This window comes from Taudactylus pleione, unplaced genomic scaffold (assembly GCF_031769625.1).
Source record: "Taudactylus pleione unplaced genomic scaffold, aTauple2 ptg000502l, whole genome shotgun sequence".
NCBI classification, from domain to species: Eukaryota; Metazoa; Chordata; class Amphibia; order Anura; family Myobatrachidae; genus Taudactylus; species Taudactylus pleione.
Genome location: NW_028284904.1, coordinates 1245598 through 1265436, shown reverse-complemented (window position 1 = coordinate 1265436; position 19839 = coordinate 1245598). Strand labels below are relative to the sequence as shown.

At 47.9% G+C, this 19839-nt stretch overlaps 1 protein-coding gene across 1 annotated transcript in view; it reads left to right on the top strand.

Annotated features, from left to right (window-relative positions):
• Positions 1-466: 466 nt before the first annotated feature.
• Positions 467-19839, top strand: part of HOGA1 (4-hydroxy-2-oxoglutarate aldolase 1) — a 106493-nt gene continuing 87120 nt past the window's right edge. The window contains exons 1-3 of the mRNA XM_088449942.1: positions 467-846; positions 14983-15111; positions 16606-16733. Of these exons, the coding sequence (XP_088306068.1) occupies positions 651-846; positions 14983-15111; positions 16606-16733 (453 nt within the window). The 5' untranslated portion in view covers positions 467-650. The remainder of the gene's footprint in view (positions 847-14982; positions 15112-16605; positions 16734-19839) is intronic.

The following is a 19839-nucleotide window of genomic DNA, read 5'->3' as shown; positions in this document are numbered from 1 at the left end:
AGTACATTTGAGGAATACGGTAAAACCCCCCAAAACTGCATTTTTGGGGGTTTGACCGCATTTTCCCCTTTAGTACATCCCGCCCCTGGAGTGAGTATATACCAATGAATTGATTCAGCCCAGGGAATTAAAATTCATCAATAATTGGGAACCAGAATGACTGAGCTGATGTGTATATACACTGACTACAGGATATATAATACTACATTGCTAGAAGAAAGGTAAACCCTCCCCAATCACTGTAGTACATATGGCTGTGCTAAATTCAAACGCAATGATGACTGAAGAACTGTTAGGAGTACATTTACTAAAGTGAGAGTTTTAAAAGTTGCCCAGTGATGTTACCCATAGCAACCAATCAGATTGTAGCTATTATGTTCTAGAAGGGGCTAAGTAGAATCTGATTGGTTGCTATGGGCAACATCACTTTTAAAACTCACTTATAAAAACTCTCACTTCAGTATATTTACCCCTTAGAATACTTAACTCAGTGATAATAAGTAATAGAAGCTGCTGGAAGCGGCAGCTAATCCCCAGTGTAGGCCTAAGCCAGGAGAAGTGCTGCTGCACATAGGAGGCCTCTATTAATGATTAATGCCCGGCGACCCCCTGAGTGAGAGCAGCTGCTCGGGTACACAGCGCTGCACACAATGCTGCTGCAGCTGCCTAGAGCGCTGCGCCCGGCCCGGGGATTCTACAGAGCTGCGACCAGCCGGCACATGCACCGGAGCCTGGACATCTCGGGAATCTACCCGCCAATCTCCACACCCTTCACCACCGGCGAGAAGGTGGACTACGGCCGGCTGGAGGAGAACCTGGGCAAGTACGCTGGCGTCCCGTTCCGTGGTATGTATCATCATAGATTGCGAGCTCATCTGCCAAGGCAACACGTGACGTGACTCCTCCGCTGCTGGGGAACAGCTCCACAACAGGATCCCTCCCTCCCCCGCATTAGGGGGTGAATCAGCCTCATCATGCGCCAGAGGAGAGGGAAAGAAAACTTTACATTTATATATTCTACACTACAGTCTGTTATTTGTTTATAATAGTTGTTGTAACTTCTACAAGTTAGGTAACATTGGTGCCTGGTTCAGACTTGTATGCTATGCCGATGTTTACAGAGTTGACTGCGATAATCGAATGACCTGCGACAGATGCTGCGCCTTTGCAGCGGCGACATTAGCCTACAACACCGGATCAAGCCCATATTTCCCCGATTTATTTTTGCATTGGCGAAAAGGGGGCTATTAACGCTTCTCTAAAATGAATTAAAAGGCTGGCGGTGGAGCCGCTCCTTAGGCTTGTGTAAATCACGCCATCCCTGCATAGCCACCTGTGGCGGCGAAGCATTATGGGGCACTTACTAAGCGACTAAAAGCGGAGCTTTTCCCATAACACACTATTCAGACATCCTCACACGTACACAGTTCTCCCGTAATGGGAGCTGGCGTCCTCATCTGTAAGGTATACATTACGTGTAACAATATCCTGTAAAAATATATGCTGTATTGTGACATTTTATGTGGTAACGTTACTTTATAGTGTATATTCCAATTAAAAAGTACGTCATTGTGTGTCATAGTGGTAACGACCACAAGGGCAGGGATGGCCATCACTATAGAGGGTGCTAAACTGCTCCTTATGGGCGAGATGCACTAACATAGTGCTCCACTTACCGCAATTTTACTGACCGCCTATGCACTAACATATGCGATCAGTACAGCAAAGGAAAGCTCTTCCCATAAGAGCTGTCCTTTGCTATCCCTGCTGCCTTGTGGACTTCCGGGTTTATGACCCGGGAGTCCATCTGCGCATGCGCAGTGTGACACAGCGGCCGCGGGGCATGCTGGGAGGGATCCGATCGGATCCCTCATAGCAGCGCGATGCGGTAGAAACACATAGGCTTCTATAGGGTAACACCAGCAAAAGCCCGGCGGCCAGCTGATTGATGCATACGGAAAATGCGGTAAACGGGTTTTACCGCATTTTCCGTTTAGTGCATCCCGGCCAATGGGAGGACCTGAGAAGATTGGGGTGTTCCTTGTTGCACTAATGCACCTTTGATGTTTCTAAATGCAAAACATGAGTTTGGCTGGTGTTCCCGACTAAGGGGCCTATATATTAATAATCGTGGCACCAGTGATCGCGCTGAGCGAAAAAAATTGTGGGTCCCAAGGATAGTTTCTGCTTCCCATCACATATTAGGGGAGGGGAGGGCAGGCAGCAGTTGAGACAGTGCTGAGGGCAGGTAGCAGTTGGGGTAGAGGGGGTTAAGGGCAAGCAGCAGTTTTGGTAGAGCTGGGGGTACAGGCAGGGAGAAGTTGGGGTAGAGCTGGGGGTACAGGCAGGGAGAAGTTGGGGTAGAGCTGGGGGTACAGGCAGGGAGAAGTTGGGGTAGAGCTGGGGTATAGGCAGGGAGAAGTTGGGGTAGAGCTGGGTGTATAGGCAGGGAGAAGTTGGGGTAGAGCTGGGGGTACAGGCAGGGAGAAGTTGGGGTAGAGCTGGGGGCATAGGCAGGGAGAAGTTGGGGTAGAGCTGGGGGTATAGACAGGGAGAAGTTGGGGTAGAGCTGTGGCAAGAAGGGGAGTAAGGAAAGGCAGTGCCACATGTAGGTGAAGACAGCAGCTGTGACAGTGCTGGGGGGCAAGGAGGGAGCTAGGGCAGGCAGTGCTGGGAGTAGGGAGGGGCGGCAAGGGTAGATAGCTGGTGCAGTACTGGGGGGCAAGGAGGGGGTTAGGGGCATGCAGGACTGGGGTTAGGGAGGGGGCAAAGGTAAATAGCAGCTGGGGCAGTACTGGGGCAAGGAAGATGCTAGGGGCAAGCAGTACTGGGGGTAGGGAGGGGGTAAGGGTAGATAGCAGCTTGAGAAGTATTGGGGTGCAAGAAGTGGGTTAAGGGCAGGCAATTCTGGGGGCAGTGCTGGGGGTAGGGAGGGGGTCAGGACAGGAGCTGGGGCAGTACTGGGTGTAGGGAAGGGGGTAAGAGATAGCAGTTGGGGCTGGCTACCTCCTTCCTGATGGTGGCCTCCTGCTTGCAGAGAGCTGGGATGGAGCGCAGATCCGCACTGGGAGAGAGGGGGTCACTGCCCCTCTAGTAGTCGGAGTAGGGGGTTAGGAGATCAGATGGAAGTAAATCTCCTGTTTTGATTGGTGGATGTTGTCTGTGGCTTTATCCTGGCTAGGACATCATTATTAGCTTTTGGTTTTACATCCAGAGATGCCCCCTCTGCTAGTTCTACAGTCATTGCAGGGGAGCACAGCCGAAGCCATTCTGTGACTCACCCCCCCCCCCAAATAAACCCCCCCAGAGATTCCAAGCATGTACAACGCTGTGTAGCTTTTATTCTGGCACTGGCTGCGCTGGCAGGCAGGGAGGGAAGCAGGTGGTGGTCTACGGTCAGTGACAGTGATGGGTGAGACGTTGCCGGCGGCGATTGGTTGAGAGAGAGGGCCAGCAGGACGCGCTGTGTGTATCTGCTATGTCCGCAGCAACCAATCACTGCTGGCAGCGTCTCCCGAACCAATCGCTGCTGGCAGTTATTGGCTGCTGCAGACACAACACACACACACAGCGCGTTCTGCAGGACCCGCTCTGTTTTAAAACTGGGTCCCAACTGCCTGTATCGCGTGAATACGCGCTGTAGCAAGTATTTTGCGATCACTGTGGCACTGCATCCGTACAGTGTCAGTCTTCGGGACTGGCCGGATGTTGCGGGAGAGGGATCTGAAGATTTCTCTCCTGCGAGTAAAGCCTCCATAGGCTTTAAGCTGTTGAACCCCGAAAAACAATGCTTTTCGGAGTTTGGAACATAGGCGTCAGATCGTAGGGGAGGCAATCGGGAAGCCGACTGCCTAAATACCGGCAGCCGGCTTCCCGACTGTCTTATCCCGGCATGGGTGAAATGCCGGGCGTCTAGATATAGACGCCCGCATTTCCCCGACGCTGGGAGACCGGCGCCCGGCATCACGATCGTACTGATGCCGGGCGCCGCGAGCGGACAGTCGCGTGGGGGGAGGGTTAGGTTTAGGGCTCCCGGGGGGGGACTTAGGGTTAGGCACCCCCCCGGGAGGGTTAGGGTTAGGCTAGGGGGAGGGAGGGTTAGGGTTAGGCACCCCCGGGGGGGACCTAGGGTTAGGCACCCCCCCGGGGGACTTAGGTTTAGGCAGCGGGGAAGGGGGTGGTTAGGGTTAGGCACTTAGAGGGGGGAAGTTAGGGTTAGGCACCCCTAAGGAGGGTTAGGTTAGGTTAGTGGATACTTACCTATCCACGATCGGGATTTCCAGCGCTGTCGGGCTTCCGCTGCGTCGCACTCTGCTTTTGTCGGGCTGCCGCTGACGGGAATCGAACCGCCGGCCATGCGGCTGACGGTATTTCATACCAATTCCGATCGTAGTCCCCATAGTTAATAATAGGGGCTGCGATCTGCAGCGTTATTTAGCCTTCTGCAGAAGATTTCTGTAAAATCTCCTGCATTAGGCTATTAGTACTTAACAATTCATAAAATTATGCAGAAACAATAGTTCCTACATCATTTAAGCTTGATAAATAGGCCTCTAAAGGCTTGATTCTGAGTTGGGAATGAAGCAAGAAAGAGCAAGCAACTGTGCACCTTGGTAAAACCATGTTACACTGATTTAGGGGATGGCCATTGACCATTGATGGCTAACAAACATCGATGGTTAACCACCAATGGCTGATGGTTTTGCCACCGAGGGCAGAGATCCGATGGCAGAGAGCCAAGTGATTTTTTTTTTTCTCCATGTTCCGGAACACAGCTTCCCCCTCCCCCGACTTCCTGATTGGCTGGCTGCCTGGCCAGTACTAAAACAAAGATGACCATCGGTGGATGAAGGCATTGATGGCTCACATCTATCTATCTATCTATCTATCTATCTATCTATCTATCTATCTATCTATCTATCTATCTATCACCAACCCATGACATGTCACCTCTCCAACTGCAATGTCACTACAAGTCACAACACATACAGCTGACAAGGTGTGCTGAGACTTGTAGTCTCACTGCTGTTGGGTGGACAGATACAGGGAATTGACACTCTCAGACTTGCAGATCCCCAGTCTGCTCACCTCTACATGCTTCAGCTGCTGACTGGACACGGTCACACAAATGACTTTCATTCCTACAGCTACAGGGCTGGGCTCACATAACCCATGCTCAAATGTGGTGACATGCACCATGCGATGCATGTATAACATGCTGCTGCTGCCTGCCAATAGGGGGAGGAGGCGGGACCCAGGGCGTGTGCAATATTCTCAGCCCTGGCGCCCAGCCGGCCAGACAGTTCGCTGACTCAGGGCCTGATTCAGAGCCGCTCGTAAGCGGCCGCTCGTTCGTTCCGAGCGATGTTTGCCCAACTGCGCATGCGTACGGATCGTAATACGCATGCGCGAACCAGTCAGTGCGGCCGAAAATCGTTTGTTCGCTAAATAGCGAATGCCTGCTATTTTGAGTGACAGGAGGAGGCGTATGTGGGTGGTAACAGGGGAAGGTGCTTGAAAACGGGGAGTGGAGATCAGAACGCAGGCGTGCTTAAAGGTCAAAACGGGCGTTTTATGGGTGTGCATAATTAATACAGCAGCGTCATTGACCACGTCACTGGGTTATTTTATAGTCAGAACTGCTCGCAAGATTGCGGTAGGAAAAACCAACCACAAGAATAGCGAGCAGTTCATACGCTGGTCGATGTACTCGATTAATCTAATAAATAGCGGACATGATGTAGGATACGAGCGGCCAGGGGGCGTAGTTTCCAAAAAAATGACCGCAAGTTTTGTTCGCTCGTTCAGACATAGAGGCGTGAACAGACCGCAAAGAGCGAACGGTTCATTTGAATAGCCACCCCTATTTTCAGGACGAGCGAGCGCAAATAGCGTCCTGCTCTGAATCAGGCCCTCTATCTTTTCAAAGGAATAGGAGGAGAGAGTCTGGGGTGGTCTCTCATTCTGTGTTACACAGCACATGTGAGGACTTATTGCTGACAGCCCGAGCAGCCACAGCACTGAGACCAGCTGCTGCTGGCTATGTGTGAGGTGAAGGTGATGACCTGGGTCACAGTGGGGTCGGACGGGATGACGGCTGTGCCCTGCTTACAGCCGGTGGTTTCAAACCATCAATGCAAACCACCAATAGTACCATCAATGGTTAACCTACCAATGGCCATACCTACACTGACTGCAGGAGGCAGGTTTAAAATGTGCAGAGAGATTTAGATGTGCGAGGTCAAACCAGTCTGAAATCTAAATTGTAGTGTAAAAATAAAGCTGCCCAGCATCTGTGGGCTACATGCAAGAGCAGCCAGTATTTACCCTGCATGCAAAAAAAGTATGTATTTGCCCCCCTTGCAGTGCTACATGGCTTGTCCAGGTGAAAAGTTACTTGCTCATTGCTGCTTTATTCCCAATTCAGAATCTGACCCTAAGTGGGTGACCCCGGACTGTTTTTTTTTTTTCCCTGCATTTTTTCCATCCTAGATATGGGTCTGGCCTATACAGGTCTCCAATATCCAAAATGCTTGGGACCAGGGGTATTTTGGATATCGGAATATTCCGTACTTTGGAATAATTGCATACCATAATGAGATGTCTTGGGAATTGGACCCAAATCTAAACACAGAATGCATTTATGTGTTATATACACCTTATACACACAGCCTGCAGGTCATTATATACACCTTATACACACAGCCTGCAGGTCATTATATACACCTTATACACACAGCCTGCAGGTCATTCTATACACATTATACACACAACCCGCAGGTCATTCTATACACATTATACACACAGCCCGCAGGTCATTCTATACACCTTATACACACAGCCCGCAGGTCATTCTATACACCTTATACACACAGCCCGCAGGTCATTCTATACACCTTATACACACAGCCCGCAGGTCATTCTATACACCTTATACACACAGCCCGCAGGTCATTCTATACACCTTATACACACAGCCCGCAGGTCATTCTATACACCTTATACACACAGCCCGCAGGTCATTCTATACACCTTATACACACAGCCCGCAGGTCATTCTATACACCTTATACACACAGCCCGCAGGTCATTCTATACACCTTATACACACAGCCCGCAGGTCATTCTATACACCTTATACACACAGCCCGCAGGTCATTCTATACACCTTATACACACAGCCCGCAGGTCATTCTATACACCTTATACACACAGCCCGCAGGTCATTCTATACACCTTATACACACAGCCCGCAGGTCATTCTATACACCTTATACACACAGCCCGCAGGTCATTCTATACACCTTATACACACAGCCCGCAGGTCATTCTATACACCTTATACACACAGCCCGCAGGTCATTCTATACACCTTATACACACAGCCCGCAGGTCATTCTATACACCTTATACACACAGCCCGCAGGTCATTCTATACACCTTATACACACAGCCCGCAGGTCATTCTATACACCTTATACACACAGCCCGCAGGTCATTCTATACACCTTATACACACAGCCCGCAGGTCATTCTATACACCTTATACACACAGCCCGCAGGTCATTCTATACACCTTATACACACAGCCCGCAGGTCATTCTATACACCTTATACACACAGCCCGCAGGTCATTCTATACACCTTATACACACAGCCTGCAGGTCATTCTATACACCTTATACACACAGCCTGCAGGTCATTCTATACACCTTATACACACAGCCTGCAGGTCATTCTATACACCTTATACACACAGCCTGCAGGTCATTCTATACACCTTATACACACAGCCTGCAGGTCATTCTATACACCTTATACACACAGCCTGCAGCTCATTCTATACACCTTATACACACAGCCTGCAGCTCATTCTATACACCTTATACACACAGCCTGCAGCTCATTCTATACACCTTATACACACAGCCTGCAGGTCATTCTATACACCTTATACACACAGCCTGCAGGTCATTCTATACACCTTATACACACAGCCTGCAGCTCATTCTATACACCTTATACACACAGCCTGCAGCTCATTCTATACACCTTATACACACAGCCTGCAGGTCATTATATACACCTTATATACACAGCCTGCAGGTCATTCTATACACCTTATACACACAGCCTGCAGGTCATTATTATATACACCTTATACACACAGCCTGCAGGTCATTATTATATACACCTTATACACACAGCCTGCAGCTCATTCTATACACCTTATACACAGCCTGCAGCTCATTCTATACACCTTATACACAGCCTGCAGGTCATTATATACACCTTATACACACAGCCTGCAGGTCATTCTATACACCTTATACACAGCCTGCAGGTCATTCTATACACCTTATACACACAGCCTGCAGGTCATTTTATACACCTTATACACACAGCCTGCAGGTCATTCTATACACACTATACACACAGCCTGCAGGTCATTCTATACACCTTATACACACAGCCTGCAGGTCATTATATACACCTTATACACACACAGCCTGCAGGTCATTCTATACACCTTATACACACAGCCTGCAGGTCATTATATACACCTTATATACACAGCCTGCAGGTCATTCTATACACCTTATACACACAGCCTGCAGGTCATTATTATATACACCTTATACACACAGCCTGCAGGTCATTATTATATACACCTTATACACACAGCCTGCAGCTCATTATATACACCTTATACACAGCCTGCAGCTCATTCTATACACCTTATACACAGCCTGCAGGTCATTCTATACACCTTATACACACAGCCTGCAGGTCATTCTATACACCTTATACACACAGCCTGCAGGTCATTCTATACACCTTATACACACAGCCTGCAGGTCATTATATACACCTTATACACACACAGCCTGCAGGTCATTATATACACCTTATACACACACAGCCTGCAGGTCATTCTATACACCTTATACACACAGCCTGCAGGTCATTATATACACCTTATATACACAGCCTGCAGGTCATTCTATACACCTTATACACACAGCCTGCAGGTCATTATATACACCTTATACACACACAGCCTGCAGGTCATTCTATACACCTTATACACACAGCCTGCAGGTCATTATATACACCTTATATACACAGCCTGCAGGTCATTCTATACACCTTATACACACAGCCTGCAGGTCATTATTATATACACCTTATACACACAGCCTGCAGGTCATTATTATATACACCTTATACACACAGCCTGCAGCTCATTATATACACCTTATACACAGCCTGCAGCTCATTCTATACACCTTATACACAGCCTGCAGGTCATTCTATACACCTTATACACACAGCCTGCAGGTCATTCTATACACCTTATACACACAGCCTGCAGGTCATTCTATACACCTTATACACACAGCCTGCAGGTCATTATATACACCTTATACACACACAGCCTGCAGGTCATTCTATACACCTTATACACACAGCCTGCAGGTCATTATATACACCTTATATACACAGCCTGCAGGTCATTCTATACACCTTATACACACAGCCTGCAGGTCATTATTATATACACCTTATACACACAGCCTGCAGGTCATTATTATATACACCTTATACACACAGCCTGCAGCTCATTATATACACCTTATACACAGCCTGCAGCTCATTCTATACACCTTATACACAGCCTGCAGGTCATTCTATACACCTTATACACACAGCCTGCAGGTCATTCTATACACCTTATACACACAGCCTGCAGGTCATTATATACACCTTATACACACACAGCCTGCAGGTCATTCTATACACCTTATACACACAGCCTGCAGGTCATTATATACACCTTATATACACAGCCTGCAGGTCATTCTATACACCTTATACACACAGCCTGCAGGTCATTATATACACCTTATACACACACAGCCTGCAGGTCATTCTATACACCTTATACACACAGCCTGCAGGTCATTATATACACCTTATATACACAGCCTGCAGGTCATTCTATACACCTTATACACACAGCCTGCAGGTCATTATTATATACACCTTATACACACAGCCTGCAGGTCATTATTATATACACCTTATACACACAGCCTGCAGCTCATTATATACACCTTATACACAGCCTGCAGCTCATTCTATACACCTTATACACAGCCTGCAGGTCATTCTATACACCTTATACACACAGCCTGCAGGTCATTCTATACACCTTATACACACAGCCTGCAGGTCATTCTATACACCTTATACACACAGCCTGCAGGTCATTATATACACCTTATACACACACAGCCTGCAGGTCATTCTATACACCTTATACACACAGCCTGCAGGTCATTATATACACCTTATATACACAGCCTGCAGGTCATTCTATACACCTTATACACACAGCCTGCAGGTCATTATTATATACACCTTATACACACAGCCTGCAGGTCATTATTATATACACCTTATACACACAGCCTGCAGCTCATTATATACACCTTATACACAGCCTGCAGCTCATTCTATACACCTTATACACAGCCTGCAGGTCATTCTATACACCTTATACACACAGCCTGCAGGTCATTATATACACTTTATACACACAGCCTGCAGGTCATTATATACACCTTATACACACACAGCCTGCAGGTCATTCTATACACCTTATACACACAGCCTGCAGGTCATTATATACACCTTATATACACAGCCTGCAGGTCATTCTATACACCTTATACACACAGCCTGCAGGTCATTATTATATACACCTTATACACACAGCCTGCAGGTCATTATTATATACACCTTATTCACACAGCCTGCAGGTCATTTTATACAATATTTTTAATCATTTTGATCCTTAAACAAAGTTTGTGTACATTCAACCATCAAAAAGCGAAGGTGTCACTATCTCAATCATGCTAAAAAAAAATCTGTATTTCGGAATATTTGCATATGGGAGACTCAACCTGTATTTCTTTTGCACCATCCATATGCACATTATATTGGAAGGCGCTTTTACAAACCCACAGTCCCAATGTAAAAGATCAGTGTCTATTTTCAATCCTGCAGCCTGCATGCAATTCAGGACAAAACATTATGGGTCACTAACACAAAAAGTTATTCAATAAATAACCTGCAAAACTAAGGGCCTGATTCAGAGCCGCTCGCTATTTGCGGTCGTTCGTTCTAAAACAAGGGGTGGCTATTCAAATGAACCGTTCGCTAATTGCGGTCTGTTCACGCCTCTAAGTCTGAACGAGCGAGCAAAACTTGCGGTTGTAATTTTGAAAAATACGCCTCCTGGCCGCTCGCATCCTACGTCATGTCCGCTATTTATTAGATTAATCGAGTACATCGAACAGCGTATGAACTGTTCGCTATTCTTGTGGCTGGTTTTTTCAACCGCTATTTTGCGAGCAGTTCGTAGTAAAAAAAAACCAAGTGACGTGGTCAATGACGCTGCTGTATTAATTATGCACACCCTTAAAACGCCCGTTTTGACCTTTAGGCACGCCTGCGATCTAATTCCACTCCCCCGTTTTCAAGCACCTTCCCCTGTTACCACCCACATACGCCTCCCTCTGTCACTCAAAATAGCAGGCATTCGCTATATAGCGAACAAACGATTTTCGGCCGCACTAACTGGTTCGCGCATGCATATTAAAATCCGTACGCATGCGCATATGTGCGAACATTGGTCTGAATGAGCGAGCGGCCGCTTGCGAGCGGCTCTGAATCGGGCCTTAAGTCAGCCATTTGCTTCATAATGTGCGCTAGATTTCTATTTTGTTGATCTGCAAATTTTGTGTGTTTTTTTTTTTTTGATAAGTACCAATCTGATTTGTATTAAATTGGGGCATGTTTTCCTTTCCAGTAATGTAAATGATGTTACAATAGACAGGTACTGGGGATTGATCCCATGTCAGCATGTGAGATTTGGTAATGACTATAATTAGCCATCATTTTAATGAGTGACAAGAAACCACGTACTGTATATTCACATTACCTAATTCAATATGGAATCATGCTGACATGAGGTATTAGCAGTATGGTGTTATCGCATTATCACGTTGCACAAGTACAAATTAGATTTGGGCTTTTGGCCAGGTCTCCTGTGAGCAAGATTTAATATGATAGGTGTTAAACCACCTTCTCTTATAAATATATATTGCAGATCTCGGAAAGATGCATTTTTCAGGTCATTTCCCACTATCCTAGTCCTGGAATACCCAAGTAATATGTTTTAAAAAACAAAATCCCGTAAAGGGGTGCAGCTCGCAGCTCTTTATCTTTTTTTATTTCCCGTCTATTCTAGATAATCTGCTTATTATATGGTGAAATCATAAGCTACCATAAAGCAACAATCCCATGAACAAATGTGTTTTGCTAACATAAATCTTCCTTCGTCCCTTCAGTCTAATATTATCTATAATTTTGCACAGCATCATGTGACCTCCATGGCAACCAGTGACCAGCATGGATGGTGTAATGGTTAGCATTGCTGCCTCACAGCACTGAGATCTTGGGTTCAATTCCCACCATGGGCCTGATTCAGTAAGGATCGCTTTTGCGATCGCAATAGCCATTACGCACGAAGTCTTACTGCGAAAAAATGTTAATGATCGCAGTCACAATGCCGTCGCAGCCAAACATAAGGTCGCCCCTTTACTTTACACACATCCGTAATGCTTAGCAAGACTGCAAAACCATCGGTAACATCGAGTACAATCACAGCCTCACGCACACTTGCACAAGGTCTGACCTTACCCAAGAATTGCTAACCTCATCGCACGCAGTGAAAGCTCAAGCTGTGTATGGCATCGCAGTGGCTAAATTATACACGCCCCTGTAACAGCGTTCAAACGCACTGGCACACCTGCGTTTCGCCGATTACCCCGTCGTCACCCCCCAAACGGTACTTCCTGTCAATCACTCTGCAATTTGTCTGCGCAGTCACGATCGCAGTGAGGGTTTCGCGCACTGCGATGCATGCGTAAAACGCATCAATCGGCCGATTGCATGCGTAATTACAGTTGCAATCGGTAGTGAATCAGGCCGCATGTCCCCAACTGTGTGGAGTTTGTTTATTCTTTCTGTGCTTGCGTGAGTTTTCTTTAGTTGTTCCAGCTTCCTCTCACACTCCAAAAATATACTGGTAGGTAATTGGCTCCTGACAAAAATGAATCCTAGTGTATATGTGTGTGTACATATATAGATTGTAAGCTCCACTGGGGCAGGGACTGATGTGCATGACTGACAAATTCTCTGTAAAGTGTAATATGTGTGCGCTAGATAAATAACTGGTAATAAATAAATGATGTAGTAAGCAGAAAACACTGGGCCTGATTCAGACCCACTCGCGAGCGGCTGTCCGCTCGCAAGTGGGTCGATGTTCTGGACTGAGCATGCGCACGATGGAGGGAGCTCCGTCGTGCGCATGCGCCAGACGCGACGAGCGAAGGAAAGTCCTTTGCTCGTTGTGTCTGATCAAAGGGGGCGTGCTGTCGATGTTGATTGATAGCACGCCCCCTTTGGTAGGCGTGCCGGGGGCGTGCCTCCCATCAGAAGCCGGCCCACTGACATCACTAGTGATGTCAGTGGGAGTGATTTTGGCTCTGATAGAGCCAAAATCACTCCGGAGCTTGCGGTTGAAAACCTCAACCGCAGGCTCCGGCTCGCAGTTTCGATGGTCGCGATGGTCAAGACCATCGCGGCCATCAAACAGCACGCTCGTATAGCCTGTGGGTGGTGACCCACAGCTATACGAGCGTCCAGGAGGACGCTCCATTTTCATGGAGGCCGGCCCTCATTCAGAGCGTGCGCTCTGCTCAGAGCGTACGGCTCTGAATGAGGGCCACTGTACTCTATAAAATTCTCCCCCTCTGCTGTCACATGCCGAAGCCTGTGGTCTTGTGTGTGACTGGCAGCCATACCTTGCACCCTTCCAGAGAGATTTGAAAAGGAGATAATGATTTGTAGGATGACAGTGAAGAAAAATGACTATTGGATGGATGGATGGAAGCTTAAATGGTACTTAACCTGCTTTTAAAGAGAAATAACTATATGTCTGGTATCTGCTTTAAAGGGATTAAAGAGAAACATTATTATGGACTGTTTGTAATGCATGGAGTCTCTGTTTGTGTCTGGAGACTGTAGAATTCCAGGTAACAGCTGCGCCATGGGAGAAGTCTTGAAGACATGAGCAAGAAGAGAGAAGGTTATATGAGTAGAGGAGATTTGGGGGTATATTTACCAAAGAACATTTTTTTTTAAAACCGCCAGTCGTCAAAGGCTGGATTTAATAGGGCAATAGTAATACATGCAAAATCAGGCTAGCTTTGCATGTATTAATATTGTCCTTTTTAATCCAGCCCTCAAAGCTCCCGAGAGTTGGCGGTTTTGAAAATACGATCTTTAGTCAATGTACCCCTTTAACTCTATGGGCTAGATTTTACTAAGTGGCTTAATAACGTTAAATGCAAAATCAGCTTTGCTTTGCTTTGCATGTAATATTTTTTTGCCATTATTAATATCGGGGACAAACGACAGCTGGCAAAAGTCGCAGCAAAATAAATCTTTTCCCAAATGATAATCTACAGTACAATTTATTTATTCTTTCACTCAGTGCGTGGTAGATAGATGATTATTGTATTTAGATGATGAAGCAACAAGACCTGTTTTTACCATCATACACTGTACAGTTTGGTGCCTGTTCCAGTGCTATTGAAGAGATTCTAGGGGTCAGAGGGCAGAGAGCAGGATGTCAATGGAGGTTAGATATAGGATTGATCACCGATTAAGCTCCCAGATGGTCATCCGATCAATAATTATTATTATTTTAGAAATACGATCATGTTCCGCATTTCTGTACGCTATGTTTGATTTTTTGTATTGAGTCACCTTTTGGAACTATAATAAATGAAGGAGTGTCTGCTCATGTACATACTGCACAATAATACTCACCTGTCCTTATTGCAGGAATTGTCGTCCAAGGGTCAACTGGAGAATATGCTTATCTGAGCCGGGAGGAGCGGCTGCAGGTCGTGCGCAAGGTCCGCCAGGTGGTGCCCAAGGAGAAGATTCTTATTGCGGGGTCGGGATGTGAATGTATGTAACATGGTGTATACCGTTATTCTTAAACCATTACTAAGTTATTATGATTAAGAACACTATGGAGGTTATGTAATAGGCTCCGAGATGAAGGGACTGGCTGGTTTTCATCGAGTTTGCGCTGGTTCCTTCATCTTGGAATCTATTGCATATCCCCCTCCATGTATATATGAATAAATGGTCTAGTGTTACTTGGGATTCTATGATCACATTTGGGAGGGTCAAGATGTTTTATATTGTGCCTTTGGATACATAGAACCTGATGATATGTAGTCATGAAGCCGGTGGTCGCAATGCCGACCGCTGGCTTCCCGACAGTGAGATTCCGGCATGGGACTAATGATAGGCGTGTAAATACCGACGCCTATCATTAGCCCCACCGCCGACATACCGATCGTAGGTAAGCTGGGCGTCGGGAGGGGATAGCCGTGTGTTAGGTTTAGGGTCTCCTGGGGGGACTTAGAGTTAGGCACCCCCCAGGAGGGTTAGGATTAGGCTAGGGGATGAGGGGGTTAGAGGCAGACACCCCCGAGGGGAGGTTAGGCACCCCCTTGGGAGGATTAGGTTTAGGGTGCGGAAGGGGGGTTAGGGTTAGGCACCCCTGGGGGGAGGTTAGGGTTAGGCACTAGGTGGAGAGGTTAGGGTTAGGCACCCCTAAGGGAGGGTTGTGGGGGGGAGAGGATTAGGGATAGCCTTTATACTTACCCTGTCGGGATCTCCATATGCCGGCCTCCCGGCGTTGATATTTCATCCGCCGGGCTGACGTCCGATACCGATTCCAACCTGATTCTGTGTCACGCACAAGTGCATGCAGCAGCGTCTATTGGCAGACTTTATGCAAATGCAGCCGAATGTGCAAGGACTGAGACGCCCACGTTTAGCGCCCGTGCATGCTGTACTACCGATTGGTGCATCCTTAGACGCCACATCGGTTGCACCATTGAAAAATGCACCAGCCCCATGGAAGGTGCAGTTTCTCCGTCTGCCCACGGGCCCCCTATGCGTGCGGTTGTACGTCTGGGAACGCAGCCGCTTACACTGACACACTCGCGACACTCCCATAACACGCCCACTGAACCTCCCCACTTGTGCGTGCGCTACTAGCCACCGCCCATCAGTTTTCTGCCACCTTTCTGATGCCGTCTGAATTGATCAGAACAGCGTCTCTGTGCCCGCTCTCTGTGTAAAGCAGGCGTCATAGGAGCGTTCAGAATTGTTCGTCCAGTGCAAATTATCGCTCAGCTGCCGGAACATCGCCGTTGCGTGCGGACTGCGCCCGTCTCTGAATTAGGCTCTTATTTTCTTTGGAGCTAGTGGGTTAAAGAAGGTGTCCCCTCATCTGTACCCTAAGTGCAATCTCCCCTAACAGGGCACAATGAAAGCATTGCTATTAATGTTCTCCTGATGTTGCACTGCATTAATAATCCGTTTCTATCTAGCCTATGGCATGTTTTCCTATGTTTTACATGTTCCTTATTGCAATATTCCAAGCTACACAAGCCACCGTGGAGATGACCGGTGAGATGGCCGAGGCTGGGGCAGATGCCGTTCTTGTGGTGACCCCTTGCTACTATCGGGGCAGAATGACCGGTTCTGCTCTAGTGAATCATTATACTAAGGTAACGCCATATGTATGTACCATTATCTAGTTAGTAACACTCTCCCGTAAACATTGCAAATGGCTAAAGAAGGAGCCTAAAGCCGGCCACACACAGGCAAGCCATAGGATTATTGTAGAGTTTGGCCGCGCTAGGATCGCTCCTGGTTTCATTAGGGGAGAATTCAATTCTTCGACATTGGCGCAATGTGCCACTCTTCAAATGCACATCGCGTCTGCCAGCGGTGCAATTTTTCCCTCTCACCCCAGAGAGATACAAGGTAAACTTGCAATGTAGGTACTACCGTAGCTGCCTGATATATGTGCGGCGGCACTGCGGCAATACCTGGCGGCACAATGCACAGGATTGAGTTCCACCCCTTGCGTCATGTTAGCTGTGTAGGATGACACGCACATGGCCAATAGCCGCCATCTTCTGACTGTATAAGCCATCTTGTTTGTGCTGATGAGGTCATTATCCGGCTTTGCGGTCATATTGGGATCCGCACACTACGATGCCAGTTGAATAATATCATCTGCAGTTTAGCAATTTGTGTGACCGGGATTAGTGTCTCTTTATGTTCATGGGCAGAATTCCAGGTATACTGTATAAAACAATGCTTGCTACACTAAGCCACAAAAACAACATTGTATACACTGTATTAAACTTGGGAGCCAAAAAGTCACTTCTAGTAGTGAGCGGGGGAGTCTAGACATAAACGTCTAACCATCAAATCCAAGTATCCAAAATTGACTAAGAAGAAAACGACAGCAAATTCAAAGCAGTAACAAATACCAAGAATGTGAGCGGTGTCTATAAATAAATACAAAAGACCCCAACTTATTTGGTATGTAATTATAGCTGAATTTATTAGATTTGTTGTTGTTGTACATATCTAATCCGCCCCACCTTTATAACAGAATGTAGTTACCATGCCGACAGGCGGGATTCTGGCGCTCAGAATACCAACCTTAGTCGGAATCCCCGGCGCCAGTATCCTGACCACCAGCATCCCGACGGTAAGTATTAGGGTTCGGGGGAGAGTTAGGTTAGGGGTTAGGCTGTTGGGGGGTGGGGAGGTCGGAGAGAGGACTGTTCCGCTTCATATACAGACTCAGTCGCACACAGATAATATGCAAGTGTCACATATCAAATTAATCAGCACAGTTTCCTGGTGCGCCCTAGTCGCATCGCATGGCAACATAGACGTATTTTCGTCAAAAAAGAAAAAGACGCCCAACGCTAGCACTGGACCTGGCGACTCACTCACAGCTTGGCGCAGGGCCGGACTGGTCATCGGGCACTTCTGGCATATGCCAGAAGAGCCGATGGCCTAAGAACCGACTTGAGGAGGGGGAAAGCAAAAGTCCCCCGCCCACCACCGCACGGCTCCGGATTGACTATAATTTCACAAAGACGGAAGGGGTGGAGGCATGGATGGGCCGGCGGCTGCTGTGCTGGGCCGGAGAGAGACGGGGGCGTGACTCGCAGCCCCCTTGATTAAACCACGCCCCCCTTTACACACGAATTCATGGCCTGATTAAGACCCGCTCGTGAGCGCTCGCAAGCGGGTCGATGCTGGCCCTGTGCGCATGCGCACGACAGAGCCGGCTCCGTCGTGCGCATGCGCGAGACCCGGATAGCGACGGGCAAGCTGTCACTCCGGGTCTCGTACCAAAGGTGTCGATGGTGAGTGACGGCACGCCCACCAAAGGGGGCGTGCTGCCACGGGAACGCCTACCGTCTGGGGCCAGCCCCACTGACATCGCAAGTGATGTCAGTGGGAGTGATTTCGGCTCTGATAGAGCCGAAAGCACTCCAGGGCTTGCGGAAACGAGACCCTACCACAAGGGTCTCGTCGCAAGCCCGATGGTCGCGATGGTCTTGACCATCGCGACCATCTTCCTGGCCGCTCGCATCTTCCTGACCACCCACAGCTATACGAGCAGCTAGGAGGCCGCTCTAAAAATTAAGACGGACGGCCCTGATTCAGAGCGAGTGCTCTGTCAGAGGGTCCGGCTCTGAATCAGGGTCTCAGGGCGGACTGCCAAGGCTGAAATACAACCCCAATCCATCCCTGGCTTGGCGTATTGAGGCTAGGTGTATGAGGACACATCTGTACGTTACTTTTTACATGAATTTCTTAATCGATAGTGACCATCCGCCTGCCTGATATGAGATAAACATGATTTGCTATCGTTTATCCTGGTAGAAGAAACAAATAAATGTAATGTACTGGACTATTTTTGTGTAATAGTTTGTACAGAGGGCCTGATTCAGACCCGGTCGCAAGCGCTGAGCGCTCGCAACCGGGTCCATGGTGGCCCAGAGAGCATGCGCCCGACTGAGCCGGCTCTGTCGCGTGCATGCGCGAGACCTGGATAGCGACGGGCAATCCGTCGCTTCGGGTCTCGCACCAAAGGGGGCGTGCTGTCGATGTTGAGTGACAGCACGCCCCCTTTGGTGGGCGGGCCGGGGGGGGTGGGTGGCTGCCCAGACGGAGGCGTTCCCATGAGAACGCCTACCGTTTGGGGGCGGCCCTATGACATCACAAGTGATGTCAGTGGGAGAGCTTGCGGCCACGAGACCCTATCACAAGGGTCTCGTCGCAGGCCCGATGGTCACGATGGTCTTGACCAACGCGACCATCATCCTGGCTGCTCGCATTAGCTGTGGGTGGTAACCCACAGCAATGCGAGCGGCCGGGAGGCCGCTCCATAAAAAAAAAAAAAGACGCCCTGATTCAGAGCGAGCGCTCTGTCAGAACGTCCGGCTCTAAATCAGGGCCAGAGATTGATCCTGTTCTCTCCTTTAACAACAAATACCGTGACACATACAATACATTTGTGAATCCTATTCCGTGTGAAGAGTGCGATGTGCCACTGCAACGGCTTTAAAACGCAGACAACGGACCGGAACATTGCCCAACTCTACTCTGAATTCGCCAAATTTTGCTCGCAGCCCTATTTCAGCAAAATTTGACGAATCCGGGCTGCCGTAAAGTGCGAGTTCATCCCCCGAAATAGGATTGATCCATAGTATACTGATAAAAAATAACATAAACATTCAGAATAAGTAGAGGACTAATTATCGGGATGGATGTTTGGGTGTACTGAAATCGCCCTGA